The sequence below is a fragment of the Polypterus senegalus genome, chromosome 6 (genome assembly GCF_016835505.1).
Source record: "Polypterus senegalus isolate Bchr_013 chromosome 6, ASM1683550v1, whole genome shotgun sequence".
NCBI lineage: Eukaryota > Metazoa > Chordata > Cladistia > Polypteriformes > Polypteridae > Polypterus > Polypterus senegalus.
Window position 1 is genome coordinate 66,691,700 of NC_053159.1, and position 20,595 is coordinate 66,712,294.

A 20,595-nucleotide genomic window follows, 5' to 3' on the forward strand; every position below is an offset into this window, starting at 1 on the left:
CAACTATTGCAGTTGCCTGTTCAAAATAATCTAAAAAATTGGCTTAAAAAGATCTTTCTCTTAAAAACCAATGCTTATTGTTACTGTGATCAGAAGAATTACTTCCCTAGCTCCTAACTCATTGGTATGAGACAACCCTACATATGATACACCATTTGACACATCTTGATGTCCTGTTATGCAAGATGTTGTGCTCTTTGAGATTTCCTGCTACTTTTATCCTTTTAGACTCCAAAAAAAACTTAATTTTTAGGCCATTTTTGGACCATATTTTGTGCAGAATATAGCACCCTTATGATAAACAGTAAACCAACAAGTGTCTTCAGCAAAAATGATAAGAAGGACTTGGGGTTGTGCATGCCATATCAGCCAAGCACAGATGTTTACCCTGTAATGGACTACAAGGGGTCAAAGTTACTCCTTTTCACAAAACTATAAAAAATGGGCATTGGTAGTATAGGTAGCATCATTTTATGTTATTTGGAAGTTGCTGATCAAGAATATGATAATATTTTTGATATTGAATTCATTATCAGTGGTTCTAGCCCTCTAAGACCCACTTACAGAAAGTTAAAAATTACAAATTTCAATCATAAGCATTTGTCTTCTCGTTTAAGACTATTTCAAGGTCATTATGAAAATTGTGTTATTTTGGTTTGTGATCCTGTACTAGAGCTTTAGCCCTCTATGGACTTCTATGACTTCTATCAGAGGATAAAAAAATGACAAATTTATACTACAATTGAGCATATTTAGACTTTAAACATTTAAACTGAAGCACATATTTTAATATTTGACATATCTGACATAACTGTTATTGTTTATTATGTCCTTCTACCTCATGAAATAAATAATTCCATTTTTTAAGAACACTGTGAATTAGGATGGCATACACTAGACGAAAGTCTGTTATTTTCATACAGTATAGGTACCTTTCTAATTTATCTCTTATTATAGTTTCCATAATTTTACATGACACAGAAGTAAGAAAACAACATAAGAATGGCCTGAATATATGGGTGTACTACCCGGGATTTTTAGATTCGTTTCTCTAGTGTGATTGATTGTATGACGTCAATTTTTTAAGAAATGTAAAAAGCTGTAAAAAGGGCTACAGATCTAATTAAGACTTAATCTACTATCTTACCTGTTATGGTTGTTGGATCTTTGACCTACATTTTTAAAACAAATTCTGAAATACAGAGACGGTACAGAGACTGATAAGTAAGATATGCATGCTAACTTCCTTTCTAGCAGAAGCAGGTACTTCTGGAAAGACGAGAAGTCCACAAGAAGAAATCAGGACCGCCTGGCCCTTTGGCTCTTGTGGCAGCATGACAGCTCGGGTGCTGTGAACAAGCTGATGTCGCTCCTCCTGGCCGCCAGGGGGCACGTTGAGTTCTCAGCGCCACCCTCCTGCAACAGTGGCGGCGGGGAAGTGGAGTTGAAAGGTTGCGGACATGGCGGCGGCCTTCGGCGATGAGGAGATCGACAACGACGATTACTATTCCCTTCTGAATGTGAGACGAGAGGTGAGGAGTAGTTCGGTGGAACGTGGGTGATCGGGCTGAGCACGTACGAGCCGAGTCGAACGAAATCATGGCAAATCGAGCACAAAGTTTCAGTGACCCTTCTGAATCGTGTAAGATAGGTCAGAGGCTGGATACACGACAGCGTGAACTGGACCGTCAGGCAGAGACTTGTAAATCCGACAAGAGACGGAATAAGAGCTGGGGAAATTCGGGCAGTCGGCTGAGTGAAAGGGAAGGTGGGACTGAACTAAAGGGTGTGTGTGTGTGTGTGTGTGTGTGTGTGTGTGTGTGTGTGTGTGTGTGTGTGTGTGTGTGTGTGTGTGTGTGTGTGTGAGTGTGAGAGAGAGAGAGAGAGAAGAGGGTGCAACTGAACATCTCGTTGTAAGAGAGAGACCAGAGGAGAGCCAGACAGTTGTGTATGAGATAGGAGTGGAAATGCTGAGGCAGCTGCAGGAGAGAGATAAGTGGACCTGGACAGCAAGGCGTTTAAGAGAGATCAGTGCTGTTGGCCAAGTACCTCTACAGCAGGGAGAGCAAAGGCAGTCCGGTGCTGTTGGAGAAATGAGTGGACAGCCAGCTCTGTTTGAGATAGGAGTGGTGGTGGACAGGCGGCTCAGTCACAGAAATGAACAGTGCTCCACAAATGACTGTGGGAGTGCATTGAGCGAACAGCTAGCCAATATTCTGATAAAGTGCGGAGTCTGAGAGGCTGCTGCTGGCAAGGCATAAGCAGACCTAGACAGATGGGCATTTAAGAGAGATGTTTGGTGCCAGATGGTCCGATGCAGGAGAGGTTGAGGTGGGTTTAGCTGAAGAATGGGGTAGAACTTGTTTGAGATAAATGGGAATGAGCAATCAACAGTATTAAAGGTTAGTGTAGCCAGACATCTATGTATATAAGGTAAACTGGACACTTGGCTGTATGAGAGGGAAGACTGGAGATGGACATCTCACCATATGAGGTAGATGTGATGAAGTGGACAGTCAGCCATATTAAAAGAAATGCATGGAATTAGATAACCGAATAAAGGAGAGAGAAGTAAGGGAGGAGTAGGGCCATAAAAACCAGCCTTGTGAGATGGGATGAGACAAATCAGTACACAGGCTTTATGAGGACGAGAGACTACAGGAAAGACATAAGTAGACTTGGACAGGCATTTGATAGAGATATGTGGTGCTGGATGGTCCAATTCAAGAGAGAGAGAAAGAAATAGGTGTTGGGTTTAGCTGAACACCTGGTTGTAGGAGAGAAATAAATGGACATTTAGCTTTATGAAAGAGATGAGTCGGCAGTAGACAACTGATTGGTCTGTCTGGACACTTGTGTCATTCATTGGTTGTTGGAGAGAGAGACATCAGTGCAGCTGCATAATAGTGTATGAGATATGAGTGGAACTGTACAGGCAACTGCAAAGATATCAGTGGAGCTGGACCACATACAGAGTAGAGGATATGATTGGAGCCATAAATTCAGCCATGTGAGATTAGTTAGTGGTGATGGAGGTCACAGCGATGGGTGGGGTTGGATAGCCTGATGTAGGAAACAGGTGGGGCTGATCTGGACATCTGTTTGTAGGATAGAAATGAGTGGAATTTGAAAGCCAGACGAATGAGAGAGATTTGAAGAATTGGATAGCCACTTGTTTGAGGAAGGTAAGTGAAAGCGAACAGTCAGCATTATTAGAGAGTGAGATTAGTGTAGTCAGACAGCTATGTAAATGAAATAAATTAGTGAAATTGGACAATTGGCTGTATCAGAGAGAAGACTGGAGATGAACAACGAATCATATGAGACAGATGAATCAAAGTGGACAGTCAGCCATATTAAGAAAATTGCATGGAGCTTGACAGCTGGATAAGGGTGAGAGATGAGAAGATCCGTAAAAAACTTCCCTGTGAGATTGGTGGGACAAGTTGGAGCCCATGATATATAAGTGTGATCGGCTCGATATTCACTATCAAGAAAAGGTTTGTGAATACTTTAGGATTGGTTGTATTTCTGAATTACTCACAGAGATGTGGTCTTTAGTTAAGCCACAATAATAAACAAACAATCTGATTGAACTAATAAAACACAATCATTCATTTGTATAATTAATGATCACATTGTTTAAATTGTTTAACTATTCACAGTCCAGGCTGGAGAAAGTAACTAGTAACTAGTCGCTAGGCTAATGACTTATCCAGAAGCTAATTAAAGTCATGTGTAACAATCCATAAAATGAGATTGGAGGTTCCCTGCCTATTAAAAATAAACAGATAAATAAAAACCCCACCTGTTTTGCAATGTCAGGCTTCTGAAGCATATGTCCCTTGTTTTTCTCTTATCAGTTTACAAGATATCAGTTGTTAGATCTAATTTTGTAGCTGAAAGACATGTTGTCTTTATACTGGCAAGTAATGCTATCATAATATTGTGTTGCCTCTTTATTAATTTGTCTTTGTGTAAGTAGTGTATACTTTCTCATAGAGAAGTCCTCTGTGATTAGAGTTCAATGTTTGCAAATCCAGTCTTCACCTAATGGTTGATATGGTAGTTTTCATTCTCAATCATTTGTAATGGCAAAATAGTGTTTAAAAAGATAACTAACAAAATGAAGGAATTATGAGTATATTGTATACTGAAGCAAGTGTTTCTATATGCCCATTCATTGATTTTAAATAAATAATATTCCATCATATTTAAGGTCATGTATAAAAATGGTGGGTGCATCCATCATTCCACCTTTTAACCTCATGAGTCCAGTTCATATTTATTGTAGGTTGGGAATTTATTTTGCAAGTATTAGGCAGAAGGCAGGATCCAGTCCTAGAGCATGGATGGACACATACAGAGGAATTTAAAATGCAGTAATTTGTTGTTTTGGCTCTCATAATTCAAAAAGATCTCTGCTGATTTTTGAGAAGGAGTTGGGTGGTGGAGCACCATTGCAGGTAAAATGATAAAAGAACATACAGTGTTCTTCTGAGTTGTGGAAGAAAGTCATCGTGTAGGATGAGTCATCCTTCACTTTATGTTCAGCAAGCACATGAGTACATCTGTTGTGCACACCAAAACATTTACTGGACCAAGTGCTCTTTTCACTACATGAAAGAGTTTCAGTGAGTCTTTTGTGTTGTTGAGTATTCTCCATGCATTCTTAAGCTACATTGAGTCCTTTAGAGGGCAAGAAATATGCCAGTTAATTCTGAGTGACCAAAATAATCTTCTGTTAAACCCTTTGTATCCTGATAGTAGTGGAATCTTCCAGGGTGAAAAAGTAAAAGGTAAAGTGTCAACACGGGTACTGATGATTTGAGAGTAATAGATGTTTATGACTGATTTAAAGAAAATTATGGTGATGTAAACCATGGACACCTAAGACATCAAATCCAAGATAGAATGATGATCCATTCTTTCAACGTAGCATTTGCAGAATATGTGCCAGAGAGCAATGTGGTTGTTCCGGCAACTCATGGTGGAGTAACGCATTGTTTAGACAACTTATTTACCTGTTTCCATTGTTTTCTCAATCATCTATGGTTAAGGAATTCATTCTGTATTGTAGAACACCGATACCATAAGTGCCCTTAGTGAAATAATTAATTATTTGGATTATTTTACAACTAAGGGCACATTGTAAACATGAACGTTTTTTTCGGTTTGTTGCCTTTATAGCCTAGAAAGAGAACCTTTCTAAACGAAATTATTTTGCAGTTTTTCAGAGTCTGTGTAAAACAAGGTTGTATAGAATATGGTCTGGGCTTAATCTTCACTAATGTATAATCAGCCTGTTCTATTGTGTTGTTAAAACTGAATCAGTATTAACTTTTATTTTTATTGTTTAACTTATTTCATATTTGTAGACACACAGGACTCCTGCAGTTGCATGACTCATTTATCAAAAGAATTCTAAAAGCTGCAGTTCCCAAAAAAACACAATGATCACCCTGGTGGATATGCAAGAAACCCACTAGGGCTTTTACTCTACAGGATAAAATTAGAAATTAATTTCAGAATATAAAGAAAACAAGAAAAAAAAATACTGATGTAGCATTCTCAAACCCACTTAATACAAATAATATTACTAATTTTATTATCTTTAAGTGCCTATGGCTGTAATTAGCAGAAAGGAAAGTGGTAGTCTGAACTGTCTTAAAGGAGCTGATGAAAATTTAAAAAAATGAAAGTGTGTAATAGCTACTACCCCATAAAAAATATCTATATGCTATTTTTTAAGTACGGTACATTGTCAGGCACTAAATTGCATTTGAAGTAACCACAGGGTTTTTCAGGCCACCCAAGATGAGCTGAAGGCTTCTTACCGGCGCCTCTGCATGTTGTACCATCCTGACAAACACAGAGACCCTGAACTGAAACATCAAGCAGAGCGTCTTTTCAATCTAGTGCATCAGGCTTATGAAGGTAGGTGGTTGCTCTTTTTTACCTGTTGCTGCCTAGTTCAAGGTTATCAAATATACTTACCCTTCATTTTTATTTGCAGTGCTTAGTGACCCACAGTCCAGAGCAATTTATGACATTTATGGGAAAAGAGGTCTTGAGGTTGAAGGATGGGAGGTGAGCATCAAGCATTCAGTGCTTGATATAAATTACAACAGTCCATTAAATGTCTATTGGGCATGGGACTGACCAATTCAGTGTTCAGATGAATGCAGATCCACCAGCAGGCAAGCAAATACTAACTTCTAGCTGTTTCTAATTTATTTCAGGTAGTAGAAAGAAAGAGGACACCTGCTGAAATTAGGGAGGAGTTTGAGCGCCTGCAGAGGGAGAGGGAAGAGAGGAGGTTACAACAGAGAACAAACCCAAAGGTATCCTATCCAACTTAATCCTCATGCATTCTATAGTTAAGTAATTACTAATCGTAACTCCAGTGAGGATAAGGTAGTATTCTAAGCCTGGCTTGAATTACAGATTTTGAGGTCTCCCAAAACTTTCAACTTTTAGAATTTTTTGTCCATCTTTTGTTTGTTTTTTTTTTGCTTTAATATTGTACAAAGATTTATTTTTTAAAGTAAATGGTTTTATATACGTGTTTTTTAAACAAATATACTTTATTTACAGTTTGAGTCTGTAAATCTTTCATATCTACACTTTTGTCAGTCACTTTTGTGTGTGTATGTATGTATTTTTTATATATACAGTATATATATATATATATGTGTGTGTGTGTGTGTATATATATATATATGTATATGCATTTTTTTTTTTTGTTTGTTTGTTTTTTTTGTAAACAAGCCTACAATTTAAACACATTTAATTCAGGGTTGTGGATTAGGCCACTGGGGTTTTTGTTGTACTGTACTTTTCCCAGAAACACTTAGTTAAAGTAAATAAATAAAATTACCCCTAGATGGCGCTCCAGTCCCTTGGAGTGTTCTGTTCATATGATTTAAAAAAATGACGTGTGGAGGAGATGTTTACAGAAAGTTTAAACTAGATTCTTGATTTTGTTTAATATACTTTTTTTTTTCTTTTCAAATGTGTGATATAACGAAATAGTATCTAATATCTGCAGTTACAAAATACACATTTTTTGTAGCTAATCAAAATGTTGTCAAATTAGATATAATGTTGCCAGTGACCTGCAAGCTGTATCAGTGGCATTCAAGTTAAGTGAGCAAATTAAGGCAATTGCATTGTGGAAGAGGTGTTAGAGAGGCACAGTAGATCTGAGCTGAACACTAAGCTGGCATTGCAGTTTAGCCAGTTGTTCTATAACAGAGAACAGCTTTAAGTGGTAAATACTTAGTGTGTTCAGAAATGTTCAACAGAGTTCCATCATTCAGCATAATTCTTAGAAAACATTAGATCTAGACTCCTGATTGTAGTTTATGTTACTTTTGCTGGAATTACTTAGTCAATGCATCCATTTATATATCAATTTTCTAAACAATAATTAGCAAAGTATGAGAGTAATATATAACTATGTTTGTGCAGGTATTTTGTGTACAGTTGTCCTATTATAAGGTTTTTTGCAAATGTGAGAGAATGTGCTAGTCTCTTTTTTGCATGAGCAGGGGACAATCAGTGTTGGAGTGGATGCCACTGACCTTTTTGATCGTTATGATGAGGAATATGAAGACATGCCAGGAGGTGGCTTCCCACAGATAGAGATTAACAGGATGCACATTTCACAGTCCATAGAGGTACTGTGGGTTTATTATTTCTTAGTGTCATTTCTTTTCTACTGCTTCTATTTTCATCACAAAATATGTAAATATGTATTTTTATAGGCCCCTCTGACCTCACGTGACACGGCTATCCTCTCTGGAAGTCTTTCTACACAGAATGGCAATGGTGGTGGGACCATTAACTTGGCACTACGACGTGTCACATCCAGCAAAGGCTGGGGAGAGGTATTATCTAGCCTGTTGTGCTAACTTTACCCCTCTGGGGATACTAGCATGTGCAGCTTGAGTTTTGTTTTTTTTCTCCGTATCCTTAAGGAAGCCAGGAAGAGCCCGTTGAGTCTAGCTGCATCCTGATACACCCAGCTGGTCTCATTTTGTCACTAAAGTCCTTCTGGCTTCTCCTGTTGGGCAGGTAGAACTAGGAGCTGGGGACCTGCATGGCCCGCTGTTTGGGATGAAGATATTTCGGAATCTTACACCTCGCTGGTGAGTTATGCTTAACTGATCTTTTGGTTATTAGTTTGTGGTTCTGTTTCCCAATACACAATAACAATAAGGAGTCCACAGTTATTTTTTTCCTCCTATAAGATGAAGACAAATCACCACAGTTTAACTTAAGAATGTGTTTGTTCAATAGCATCCTGGTATATGCTGTTATACAAATGCCTGATTTATTTGCAGGAACCTCTTATTTACTTTTAGAACTGACAGAAATACAGAAATGCTTGTGTTCTGTTTTTGTTAGACTGAAAAATGCATAACATCTATATTGCTGAAAAAAAAAAATTTTACATATGGGAAGAAATGTCAAACAAATAGGACAGCCGGCATGTTACTGGAAAGTTGTATTTCATTAATAAATCCAGTTGGCTGGTTACTTACAGTACTAACGTTAACAAATCTGAAAAAACTGAACAATAACTACCTAGATAAAAAATAAACAATGGTTAGTGCATAACATTGGAGCAGTTAATTACAGTTTATGCACAGTTTTCTGAAATTCATATTTAATTATATATATTTTCAGTTGTGGGGCTTGCAGTTAATTCCTTAAAGCTATCAAATAAAGAAGAGTGTTAATTTGAATATTGTTCTTAAGCTGTTAATGTAGTATTTTTCCATAAAGCAGGCAGTATAGCTTCTAGGATCACTGGAAATAGTTTTTAATAAAAGCATTTAAGTATGAGTTAATCTTTAGTTGAGGATTAATTTACCATAAGGGATAGTATTTTTGAAAACATAATCCACTTTAATTTCTAGTAACAAAAATCCAGATTGAAATTCAAAAATGTTAAAATTCAATTGTCATTGATAGCAAATAATGGCAAATATTATACTATAGGTAAGTAAATTACTAAAATAGTACTCTGTAGTAGAATAGATTTTAGTGGAAAAATGTAGTGGTGCCTCTCTTGTCTGAACCTAGTACACTTTTTCTATCTTGTACCTGATGCAGCTGGGGTAGGTTCTGGCTCCTACAACCTAAAACTGAGTCAATCACATTTATGAACATTATATAAAGTATGACAAGTCTTATTTTGGAAATCTGTCAAACAGGACTTGTGTGTACAGTATGTTTTACAGGATTTTTCAGAAATGGGACAAATGTGTTGCATCACCCTCAAAATCTTTTAGGCTACATGAGGATCAGAGTGCTGTATATTTACAGTTTTTCCTGGTGTAGTAGCATCTGAGCTTGGTCCATGTGTATCCACTGTATTTCTGAGTGAAGAATCTAATTAAAGACCAGACTAAACAAGTCTGAGTTTTTTGGCCAAAAAAAAAAAAAAATAAAAAATACATGTCTACTAGATCCCTTTTTTTACATAGGTTCAGTAGTTTAGTTTTCCTGATTTGAAAAATGTGTTGCAATCGTTTTATTCTTCTTGTTTAGACAATTTAGCAATGGAACATATTTAGGAATATGATTGAGATCAGCTTAACCTGGGCTTCCTTACAGTCTAGGAGACCGTTGTAATTGCAAGACATAGCTTTTTGAAATAGGTTTTAACATGTATTCTTGTTCATTTCCCAGCTTTGTAACCACACAGTGTGGCCTCCAGTTCTCCTCACGAGGGATTCGACCAGGCCTAACTACTGTTCTAGCACGTCATCTGGACAAGAACACAATGGGTTATCTACAGTGGCGTTGGGGCACACAGTCTGCCATGAACACCAGTATTGTAAGAGACACGAAGACCAGTCACTTCACTTTTGCCCTGCAGGTATGTCATGAGTAATATTTCTAGTAGAAAGAACACATAGTAAGAACTAGGAAAGAGAAGCACAATTGATGCCACTGAGAAATAATTCCAGCATCCCTGAATGATTAAAATGTAAAAGGAAATGTTGTATCTGCTATGGCAATTGAGAGTGAGGGTATTTTCATTTTCCATGGAGTTGATATATCAAATTTAATTTTGTATCCTTTGACCAGTCCTATTCTTTTTCTAGTTGGGAATTCCACACTCCTTCATGATGCTTAGTTATCAATATAAGTTCCAGGATGAAGATCAGACCAGATTAAAGGGTTCAGTGAAGTAAGTGTCACTCCAATTATGTACATCAAACAAATTTTCTTTCACTGCTTTGATTGTTTAGTGGGCTACTTACAAGTGCCCATGGGCAATGAATTTGTTGTAACAAAATGTCAAAGGAGTACATTTTTTAAATATGTTTGTATCTTTCAACCGACTAGGACTGGTTTCTTTGGCACAGTTGTTGAGTATGGTGCAGAACGCAAGATTAGTCAGCACAGCATTTTGGGGGCCACTGTAAGCGTTGGAGTACCACAGGGTGTGTCACTCAAAATCAAGTAAGTCTTTTTTTCTGCTTTGGTGTTTGTGTGATGTGTTTGACCTACAGTAAAGACCTTGTATGGTGTATAAGCATATGGCTATCTTGAAGTAGTTATAGCAGTCATTATACTGCTTCTGCTGCTACACACTGCAGTAGCTCATTATGCATGTGTTTTGTAAGGAATTCCAAGTTATTGATTGGTTTACTTCTTTCTCTTAGGTTAAATCGTGCCAGCCAGACGTACTTCTTCCCAATTCACTTGACGGACCAGTTACTGCCCAGTGCTGTTTTCTATGCCACTGTGGCGCCGATTTTGTTTTATTTGGCAATGCATCGACTCATCATCAAGCCCTACCTCAATGCCCAAAAAGAACAGTAAGATAAATACAAATGGGGCAAACTGGGTGGAATGCTAAGCTACATAGTTGTAAATCTGGTGACACAGGATCATAGATGAGTCAGAAAAAGGGTAGTTATGTTACTGAAAAAGCTGAGTAATGGAGCACAGAGCATTATAAGCTTTGAAAGTGCAATATTTTTATGTGTATTATTTTTTTCTGAAGGTGCTCTTTAATTTGTTTTTCAAATTTTTTCTCTTAGTGAACTGGAGAAGCAAAGAGAAAACTCAGCTACTGATATTGCAAAAAAAAAGCAGGAGTCTGAAGCAGCAGTGAGTATGCTAGTCCAGATCACATTACTTTGAATTCAGATAAGATATACAGAGAAGGCCACAGTTTGTAATTTTGCCCTTTTTTCGGAGAAACCCCTTTCTCAATCAATTTATGAATTAAGCATTAGTACAGCACATATATAGCAGCACAAGGTAAAGGAAAAGTGAAAGAAATAACAAATTTAAGGAAAAATCACACAGCAGTAATAAAACCTTAGAATCGGCAAATGTCTGGTCAATACAAACTGTGCAAGTAGTATGAAAGGGGAATATAAAGCTATATATAATGAATATAATTTGTTTTAAAATTTACAGAAGCATAGAATGTGGTTTCTTCATTTTCAGTGTCTGGATATATCTTATCTTACAGGTCCGTCTTATGCAGGAATCTGTTCGTCGAATTATTGAGGCAGAGGAAGCAAGAATGGGTATGTAGTGTGATTCCAGATCGGGTTTCCTTGAAGCTTCTTTTCTGTAAGAAAATTCAAAGCTTATTAAATCAGGTGTCTGATATTGCTAAGCCAGTGTTTCTCCCATGATGATATATCATAAATTGTACAATAAGTTGATCAGGAAAGTTAGAATATAAGGTAACAAATATGATTTATTTGCATGAAGTAGTATATTGTGAGCTGTTATTTGAATTCCTAGAGAAACAATAACAATTACTAAAACTAATATGTACAGTATTATGTGAACATATTGGCTAATGTTTACTTTTTGCCCTTTCAAAATGTCATGTAGTAATTTAGATAGATGGATGGATAGAAAAAGCTCTTTAGATACAGTATATAAATACATAAATAGGTAAATAGATAGATAAATAAATGTACACCCTGGAAATACTATAAAGATAGGAAAATTCAAAAGAAAGAAAAACCAAAAATGACCTTGCCCTTTTAATTAGCCTTTTGATTTTGTCAGCCTCTCTTGAAATGATGTTACCAGCCTGGCCCGGCACGCCACAGCATAGAAAATCACACTGGCCATCACAGAGTTGTAGAACATGTGAAGGATGTTACTTTCCCTTATTAAAGGAATCCTGAGCCTGCTCTGCCCTTTCTTGTATAGTTCCTCTATGTTCCAAGACCATTCCAACCTGTCATTAATGTGGACCCCCAAGTGTTTTACTTGTAGGAGTGGACCACCTCTAAATACACTTCCTGAATAGTAATTGGATGTAGAGGCTTTTTGGTGTGGTGAAAGTTAACCAGTTCCTTGGTTAATTTCAATTAGGCACTAATAAAAAATAGTTCTTTTCTCTAGATAACTTTCATTTAGGGAGCATGAAATATCAGGTGGCAGATATTCACATTTAATGACATAGGCTAAGTTTTGTGTGTTGCCCAAGTTCAATATTCTTAATAAGGCTAACTTGAAGAGCTAAATTGCCTTACAGGTATTTTATAAAGTTACTTATGACGCAGGAAAGTATAAATTGACTGCTCACACAGATGACTGTACTAGAATGCCATTCAGTATTAAATGATGTTCTCTCATTACTGTTGCATACTACAACATGTGCACTGTTCAGTGGTTAGGTTGGTTTATCACATTGGTTTACAAAGTTCCATTCGCTTATAAGATTTTAAATGAACTATATGGCTAAATGTTTTAGGATAAATAAACCATCACAGTTGTATGAGCTTCTTGGACAACATTCCCATCCTCTTAGTGTTTTTAACAGTATCTACACTTGTAGGGAGCCTTTCAACAAGATGTTGGAGTGTATCTATGAGAATATGTGTTCATTCAGCCAAAAGAGCATTTTTGAGTTCAGGTATTAATGTTGAACAAGAATACATTGCAATCGCAATTGCCACTGTAATTTATCCCAGAGGTGTTCACTAGTGTTGAGAGCTCCTTGCAGGCCACTTGGACTCTTCCATACCAAACTTGTCAAACCATGTCTTTCTGGACCTGGCTTTGTGCACAAGGGCACAGTCATTCTCAAACAGGTAGAGGCCTTCCTGAGAATGTTGCCAGAAAGTTGAAAGCACAGTATTGTCTAAAATGTCTTTGTGTGATGTAGCTTTAGCAATTCCCTTCATGAGAACAAAGGGCCTAACTCAGACCCTAAAAATCAGTCCCATGCCATTATCACTCCTGTACCAAAATTTACAGTAGGCACAAACAGTCTGGAAAGAAGCAATGTCCTGGCATCCACCAAGCCCAGATTCTTCCATCAGACTGCCAGATTAGGGATGCACGATTCATCACACTAGAGAATGCATCTGTAATGCTCCAGAGCCTAATGGTGGCATTTTACCCCACTCTGGCTGACGTTTGGCATTGTGTGCAGCTTCTTGGCCATGGAAACCCATTTCATGAAGCTCCCAACACAGAGGCCTTGTGCTGCTGTTGTTTCCAGTGGCAGTTTGGAACTATGTTTTGAGAGATGCAACAGAGAATAGCTGACTTTTGTGCCCTTTGCACTTCAGCACATGGTGGTCCTACACTGTGTTTGTGTTTTCTACAACCTCATAGCTGAGCTGTTGCTGCTCCTGGACACTTCACAACAATAGCACTTATAGTTGACCATATAGTGGGTGTTGTATTAAGCCTTTACAAAAAGCTACTCAATTTTGAAATGTTGCAATGGCACTTCAGCACCATAGCCCAAATAGTAAAAAAAACCCTCTTCACCTAGCATTTAAATCTATAGTATTCTTATCAGCAACTATACCAAACTTACCTGTTTTCCATATTCATGTTGGCTGTCAGGTCTGATAATTGTCAATGCCTGGTATGGAAAATTTGTGACCGATAACAGTAAGAAGCATGAAAGAGCAAAGGTCATTGATGTTACAGTTCCTCTACAATGCCTCGTGAAGGACTCTAAGCTCATCCTTACAGAAGCCTCCAAGGTAAGGTGAAAGCACACATTTTAGTGAAAGTCACAAGCAACATTGTTTTAGTCATTTTATTTTCAGTTTGTTTCAGTTTAATGTTATGACATTTTGACCATTTTTATTTTAGCTTTTATTTTTGGTGTCTTAACATCAAATAATTTTTCTTTTTTCAGTTTAGTTTTCATTTTAACTTGGAAGGAGACCATTTAATGAAGATTACGAAATTCATTCTGTGCTTGCATAGTGCAAGGATTTAGAAGAACACAGAGATATGCCCATTAAAGATGCAGCAAGTCACTTTTTGTTCTGGTTTTCTATATATTTATGTGAACATTTTTTAAAATGTGTCACACTTGCATTATAGCAGTGTCCATTACTTCAGGGAGTGTTCCATTTACTTTCAACCTTCGGATCCAGTATTTCATAGTACTTTATGAAGGTAAATAACTTACACAACCTGCTAGACAATCTCGATTTAATAAATAGCTGCACCGGCACATTCCCTCTTTGATTTCAGTTGATTTGGGTAAACAGACAGCGGCATTCCGAAGACATAAAGAAAAATAGTTTGAAAGACTGTCTTACTAAAAAGGTAAAACAGAACCCTCAAGAAATTGTGTAAATATATTTTTAAATTTGGCAGTTTTGTTTCATTAAATTTATCTCCACAAACCCAACTGCTTACATCAACTAAGCACTTGCTCTTGTTTACTGTCTTGTCATATTTGAAGTACTCCCAGACTGTACTTTGCTATTTACAGCCAATTATTTGCTGTTTCCATGTTCTTTTCAAGTGGGATAATAACTGTTAGTTCTTTGCGCTGCACATCGTGTGTAGCTAGTTACTGTAAAAGAGAGATGATCAACAGTAGGGTACAGGGAATTGGTCTATTTGAAAAACAGAAGCAACACGATTTTCTTTAAAGCCCATCTTAATCTTGTTTCCATCAGTTTTCAAGTATGTGGTTTCAATTTTTATTTTGTTATCATTTTTCACTTGGTATTAACGTTTATTTTTATTTTGATTAACAAAATTATTTTTCAGCCATTTTAGTTACAGTGGTTGATAACAATAATAATCTTGTCCAAAAGTTAATAAGACCTGTTCTACTTCTCCCAAAACTTGCTATGCCTTCAAACACGGCTTTTAGAAAACTACAGTAACTAATGCGAGAAAAGAGGGCCATATGGACAACAATTCAGTTTAAAATACTGTCATGACATGGGAAATCAGATATTGCAAAAGCATTGAAGCATCTTCCATTCACATTGGAGTAGTACAAATGAGAAGCTGGAATATGGAAATAATTTTTTATTTACTTTTAGTCTAGTTATCTATGTTACATTCACCTCAGAGTGCAGTAGATTGGTATGAAACAGCACAGCTCAGTCTTTCAATTGCAGACATGCCATGGTGTAGACATAAGCAGTTGATTGCATTGCCACTGTGTTGTTTTGTTTAGATGTGGAAGGAAAGCCGTTCGCCAGCAGGTATTTTCTCTTGTCATGTTTCTGAATGAAACATTATTTTGTCAAAATGGAGGTCACAAGGGAATGACAAATATTATACCACATATTAACTTCTGTGCATTCATTGCACAAAGCAATAACCCCAAAGTGTGTGTTCCTTTATACTTCAACTAATATGTCACTCCTTCTTTACTGTGAACTTTTTGGCATTTCTTGGACATGTTTGATTTCTGTTTGATTTTTTTTCAATTCAAGCCAAAATTAAATTACATTTCAGAGATTCACCTGAAGTTCTTCTGTGGCTCCACTTTGATTTAGAGTTTGCAGCATAGTAGGATCTTCCTTTCCACAGAGCACAGACACTTAAAAAAAAAAAAAAAAGTTTAGTAATGATACTTCCTAAAATAGCATCAATGAGTCTGTAGTGCAAATTTACAACTCTTACCAACTGGAGTGCAGTTAATGATTTCCTGGGCAAAACATTTCAAGTTGTTTTGCCATTTTTGATTGATTGTTTGGGTACATCTTTTTATAGAGCTGTTGTAACAGCTCTATGTTTTTGTGAACATTACAATGGATTAACACAAATCCCAGACTTGTTCGAAAAATAGCATTTACATCATTAGCGCCAAATGTATACTTGTAATTTATATTATGTGTTTATTTTGGGAGAACCCGGGATGCCAAATATGCTGTTGTTATGGTGCAGATATTTTGTTAGCATAACACCTTTCATACTGCTGTGTCACCAAATTGCCTTTGTGGATGTGCCTGGTTTGAAAGGGGTATTTCCAAGGGCAGTAACTCCTGTATGTGTAACTTCAAAAATTCTTCAGAGTTTGAATCACTGATCATCCTACTTATCTCCATCTCACAGTCAGGTCTCCCTGGGTTCTATGACCCCTGTGTTGGAGAGGAAAAGAGTATCAAAGTGCTTTACCAGTTTAGAGGAGTCCTACACCAGGTGCTGTCTGGAGACACAGAGCCCCTAAGGATACCAAAGCAATGTAAGTGTGTTTTTATTAGACATCTACTATTTTAGACTGCTCAATCTTTTCCTTAAACATATCCCTTTCGCTGTTCTCCTGCAGCTCACAGAATTGACTTGGACACCTAGGAGCAAGAAGCTGACAGAATGAAAGGAAGGACAATATTGCCAGCAAATGCTGTACAGTGCCACCAGTGGACTAGTCTGGGAAACCCTCCTAACACAGTTGCTTTTTTTCGTTCCCTATAGACCCCCCCCCCCCACCACTACCTCACCCCTGTTGCTAATGCCTCTGTTGTGATTTTACAGACATTGATTGACCTGTATTTGCACATTGAGGTGCAATTTGCTTTATGCAGATAATGTGTACATGGATGATATGGATGAGGGAGACCTATAATTTAATGCCCTGGCAAAAAAAGCACTGCTCTGTCCATATGACTAAACGTCTGCGGTTGCACAGAATTCCAATAGGTCAATTATATCACATTTTTTTCCCCTTTAAAGATGGGCATGTTTTAATGCACTTTCACATCCCCCAATATATTTAAAGTGCACTTTGTTTTTTAAAAAAAGCACACAAAGTAAGAAAAGTAGTAGATACCCAAATTGGAAAGTGGTGCCTTGATTAAGGAGAGTGGAATGACTCATCTGGGCAGGCATATCATGACAGCACCCATTTTTAAGATTTCTGTGCACCATTCCTACATTTAGTTCTGTACTTAACTGGAGAGTACCCTCAGTCCCACAAATGATGCAAGCAACTCTAGCTGCAAAGAAAGGAGGACACTTCAGCATTGCATTAACATTCTTGCCTTCCAGGCACCAGGGCACATTTGGGAAAAGTTGGTGAACCTGGAGTACCCTGTTCTATTTGTCAATGTGTACATTATAAGGGAAATACAAAGCAGTGATGCACCCTTAACGTTGTATGATTCATCATTGCTTCAACTCTTATTCTGCTTAAGAATGTAAAAGTTTTATTTAGGAAGATGCACAGCTAACTGGTTGAAGTCCATATAGTCTTATTACAGAAACTTTCCAGGTTGTTTGTGGCTTATGGTTCACAGTCCAGGTTTTTCATGAACCTGAAGAGCACAGCAGCCTGAAGCCCTGATGTTGCCTTTCTCAGGAGGACAGTCTATAGTGTGCCTTACACCCTCTCTCCAGCTTCCTGAGCATTCTGCCCGTCTATGAGCAGCCTCAAGACGCTCCAGTTGCTGATGTGCATAGTTCAACTTGAGCTTCATGCGACGGATCACTTCTGACTTGAACTTAACCATCTTGTGCAGTTTCTCATTGATTTCAAGAGAAGCAAATAACCGCTCTTTCATATCTCGCACATCGATGATAGCATAGCTGTGGTCAAAAGGCTGTGACTCAGGAAGCTCCTAGGGCAAAAGAAGAAAAAGGTTACATTTTAACAAATGCATATTTGCTGCTGGCAAAAACAAAAAAAAATCTCACTTTAGGTTACAGTACTCTTATGATGTTGAATTTACCTGTGTTTGGGAAACTGGGTGCAGATCTTGGTTCAATTCTTCACCCTGGCACTTCAAAACTACTTCTGGTTTAGCCTCTGGATGTGGTATCTGTAGACCATCTTTTGCGCCCACTTCATCTATGGGGAGAACAACTGGCTGGATATCTTCCTCCATGCACCTCAGTCTTTTACTTGATCGCCTCTTCTACAAATTAAACAATGATCTTTGTGGTTTACAGAACATGATCAGGGGTCATGTTCTGTAAACAATACTGCGTATAAATATTTTTTTTGACTTTGAAATTGCAGGTAGTAACCCTGTCACAAACAACTGCAAAGCTACATTTTTACCTTAGTGTTGTCTTGTGTGAAGCTGAAAATAGTTGGTACTGCGTTCCAGATAAGATTTTTGCGATTGCCAAACCCGCTAAAACAATCGGGTGTGAAGTGCTCGGAGCAAAGAACCATGTGTTGGTTCGGCTGGAAGTTCTCCCGACCTATGTTGTCCAGCCATTCCTTTAGAATGTGTGGCTTGCTCAGAGGAAATCTGCAAAGATTACATTTATCACCAAATTAGCGATAATCCCAAGCAAGTATAAGAAGTACAATTTACTCGTTTCTAAAAAGAAAAAAAAGGACGGGTAGACAATGATGTTGTTTTCTTTTGAGTAAATGGTTAATTTCTTACCTGTGAAACGTGAGCTTGCCCTTCGTGTTGCTATAGCGGTTTGTGCAGTTGTAGGCAGCACAGCTCTTTGGCATCAGTCTTGCTCTTACTCACCTGCCCCTAACAAAGATGGCACCTAATTGTTAGGGACTGCGCCCCGCAGCCCTTCCCACCGGGCTATAAAAAGAGCGGCTGTAGTGCTATGACAGCGCATCTATCAAATTCTGCAAGAAACGCGAAATGAAAGGAACGTCAATTAAATATCTCCTGCGATGGTGAATACAAGGCGATTAAAGAGATAAGCAATTCAAAATTACAAGCGAACGCGATACATTCTCTTAGGTCAGAAGGCCCGTCCCCGCATTGCATTCTGGGATGGGCTGACCTAATACCTAGTGGGCGTGTCTCTTTGTATTTGTGGCGGCATTGGCTCACTGCTCCGCCGTTTTGTTCAGATTTCCGGAATATGATCGGTCTTATTGTATGAAAAGGCTGCTTTTGTAAAATGCGTATGTTGCATTGGAGTCGCTAAAGCTTTTAACAGATACGGTTTGGATAAAAAATAGCAGTACACTAATCGGGAGGAGTGTATGTAGGAAGACACTAGCTTCACTACGAATGCTTTAGTTTCAGTGACGCCGTAAGCACGGACCGCTGTCTGGGAAGCCCAGGTAATAACTGACCGTAACTCACTAACGTCCCAACAATAGTGCTGGCACCCTCGGGGGCCATACTGGAAATATATGCATCCGACTGGTTTAAAATCACCAGTTAAACAAAATCGTACCTTTAGAAGGTGTGTAGTAATTAAATATGTTCATTTGTCAATTGCAAAAGGTTACTTTCTAAAATCAACACTAACCGCCGTTAATGGAACGACTTTGGAAACATACTAAATGTATTTTATCAGTTAATCTTTTTGGAATTTTGACAGTTAATATGTACACATTTTTCATTATTTATTTCGGTTTGTTTTTGCTGTTATACAGAAGCAGTTTAACTAAGATGCATTAGTTGACTTGAAATGTTAATGAAAAATGGTATCTGTAATACCCACGCATTCCAAGAAGGACTGACCTGCAGTGACACTCAAAATTCCATTTTCGATGATTGGTATTATTGTCCTATTGTCAACTAGTTTGTTTGCTGGAGGTGTGGATATTTATACCAACATAGCTCTGAGTGGGCAAACGTGCATTCAAAATATAATGGCAATCCTTCTGCCTAATAGCTTCAGCCACACCCAGTCCTCTTGTCGTTTCAGTGCACAGCAGCATGGATTTTCCATTCATGCTCTCAAAAAGGTGTGCATCAGATTAATTGATTCCTAATTGGTAAAGTGTTTGGGAGCTGCAATGACTGGCGCACTGTCTAGGCCTGGTTCCTGCCTTCAGCACAGTACTATCGGGGCAGGCTTCAGCCCCCCCATGACTCTTAATTAGATCAAACCTATTGTGGAAACTGTGTTGGACTCAGCTAAAAGAATCCTAACCCACTTACCATAATGTAATGGGCAAAAAAATGTAATTTACTTAATTAAATTCACTTTACAAAGAACAATTTTTTTCTTAATTACACATTTACTAATGCTGTTCTTAATTTAGCACATTGAACCTTCAGGATCGTTAAGTGTCTTTCACTGACGGATTACCTTCATATTTAATCTTTCACTAGATTAGTAATGAGCAACATTTTAACTAAATAAGGCAATTGTTTATTATGCTTCACTACTTGTAATGAAATAGTGGTCATATAAACTACAGATTCAGTGCAGCTACAGATAATCTTGATAAAATGCTGTAGGTTATGTCTTTAAACATGCAGTGCCTATTCCTGATCAGCAACATTTAATGTCCAAGAAATCCTAACTTCAGTCAAGTAAATCAGAATTGCTTTGGGCAATGCCTTATTGGTGTGATTGGAACCAAGAAGCCAGGGATGATCTAATGTAGCCACATTATTATATAAGAACTTGCATACTGTACATCCTATGTGTTTG

The 20,595-nt window shown here is 37.7% G+C and overlaps 2 protein-coding genes across 3 annotated transcripts; one reads left to right on the top strand and one right to left on the bottom strand.

The window, feature by feature from the left end:
• The first annotated feature begins 1,411 nt into the window (after positions 1 to 1,411).
• On the top strand, positions 1,412 to 17,371 carry LOC120531123 (dnaJ homolog subfamily C member 11). The gene is made up of 16 exons (XM_039756236.1): positions 1,412 to 1,532; positions 5,808 to 5,937; positions 6,017 to 6,090; positions 6,243 to 6,344; positions 7,554 to 7,682; positions 7,770 to 7,892; positions 8,080 to 8,153; positions 9,703 to 9,892; positions 10,122 to 10,207; positions 10,366 to 10,482; positions 10,686 to 10,841; positions 11,067 to 11,136; positions 11,507 to 11,564; positions 13,861 to 14,003; positions 16,336 to 16,465; positions 16,550 to 17,371. The coding sequence occupies exons 1-16, from the start codon at positions 1,461 to 1,463 to the stop codon at positions 16,573 to 16,575; spliced, it is 1,680 nt and encodes a 559-aa protein (XP_039612170.1). The 5' UTR covers positions 1,412 to 1,460; the 3' UTR covers positions 16,576 to 17,371.
• On the bottom strand, positions 16,947 to 19,771 carry thap3 (THAP domain containing, apoptosis associated protein 3). 2 transcript variants are annotated; one of them, XM_039756238.1, is made up of 5 exons: positions 19,674 to 19,771; positions 18,618 to 18,820; positions 18,281 to 18,476; positions 17,949 to 18,134; positions 16,947 to 17,837 (listed from the first exon to the last, which is right to left on the bottom strand). In XM_039756238.1, the coding sequence occupies exons 2-5, from the start codon at positions 18,689 to 18,691 to the stop codon at positions 17,511 to 17,513; spliced, it is 783 nt and encodes a 260-aa protein (XP_039612172.1). In that variant the 5' UTR covers positions 18,692 to 18,820; positions 19,674 to 19,771; the 3' UTR covers positions 16,947 to 17,510. The 2 variants fall into 2 exon arrangements, with proteins under 2 accessions (XP_039612172.1, XP_039612171.1); XM_039756237.1 differs by lacking the exon at positions 19,674 to 19,771 and adding an exon at positions 18,914 to 18,975.
• Positions 19,772 to 20,595: the final 824 nt, after the last annotated feature.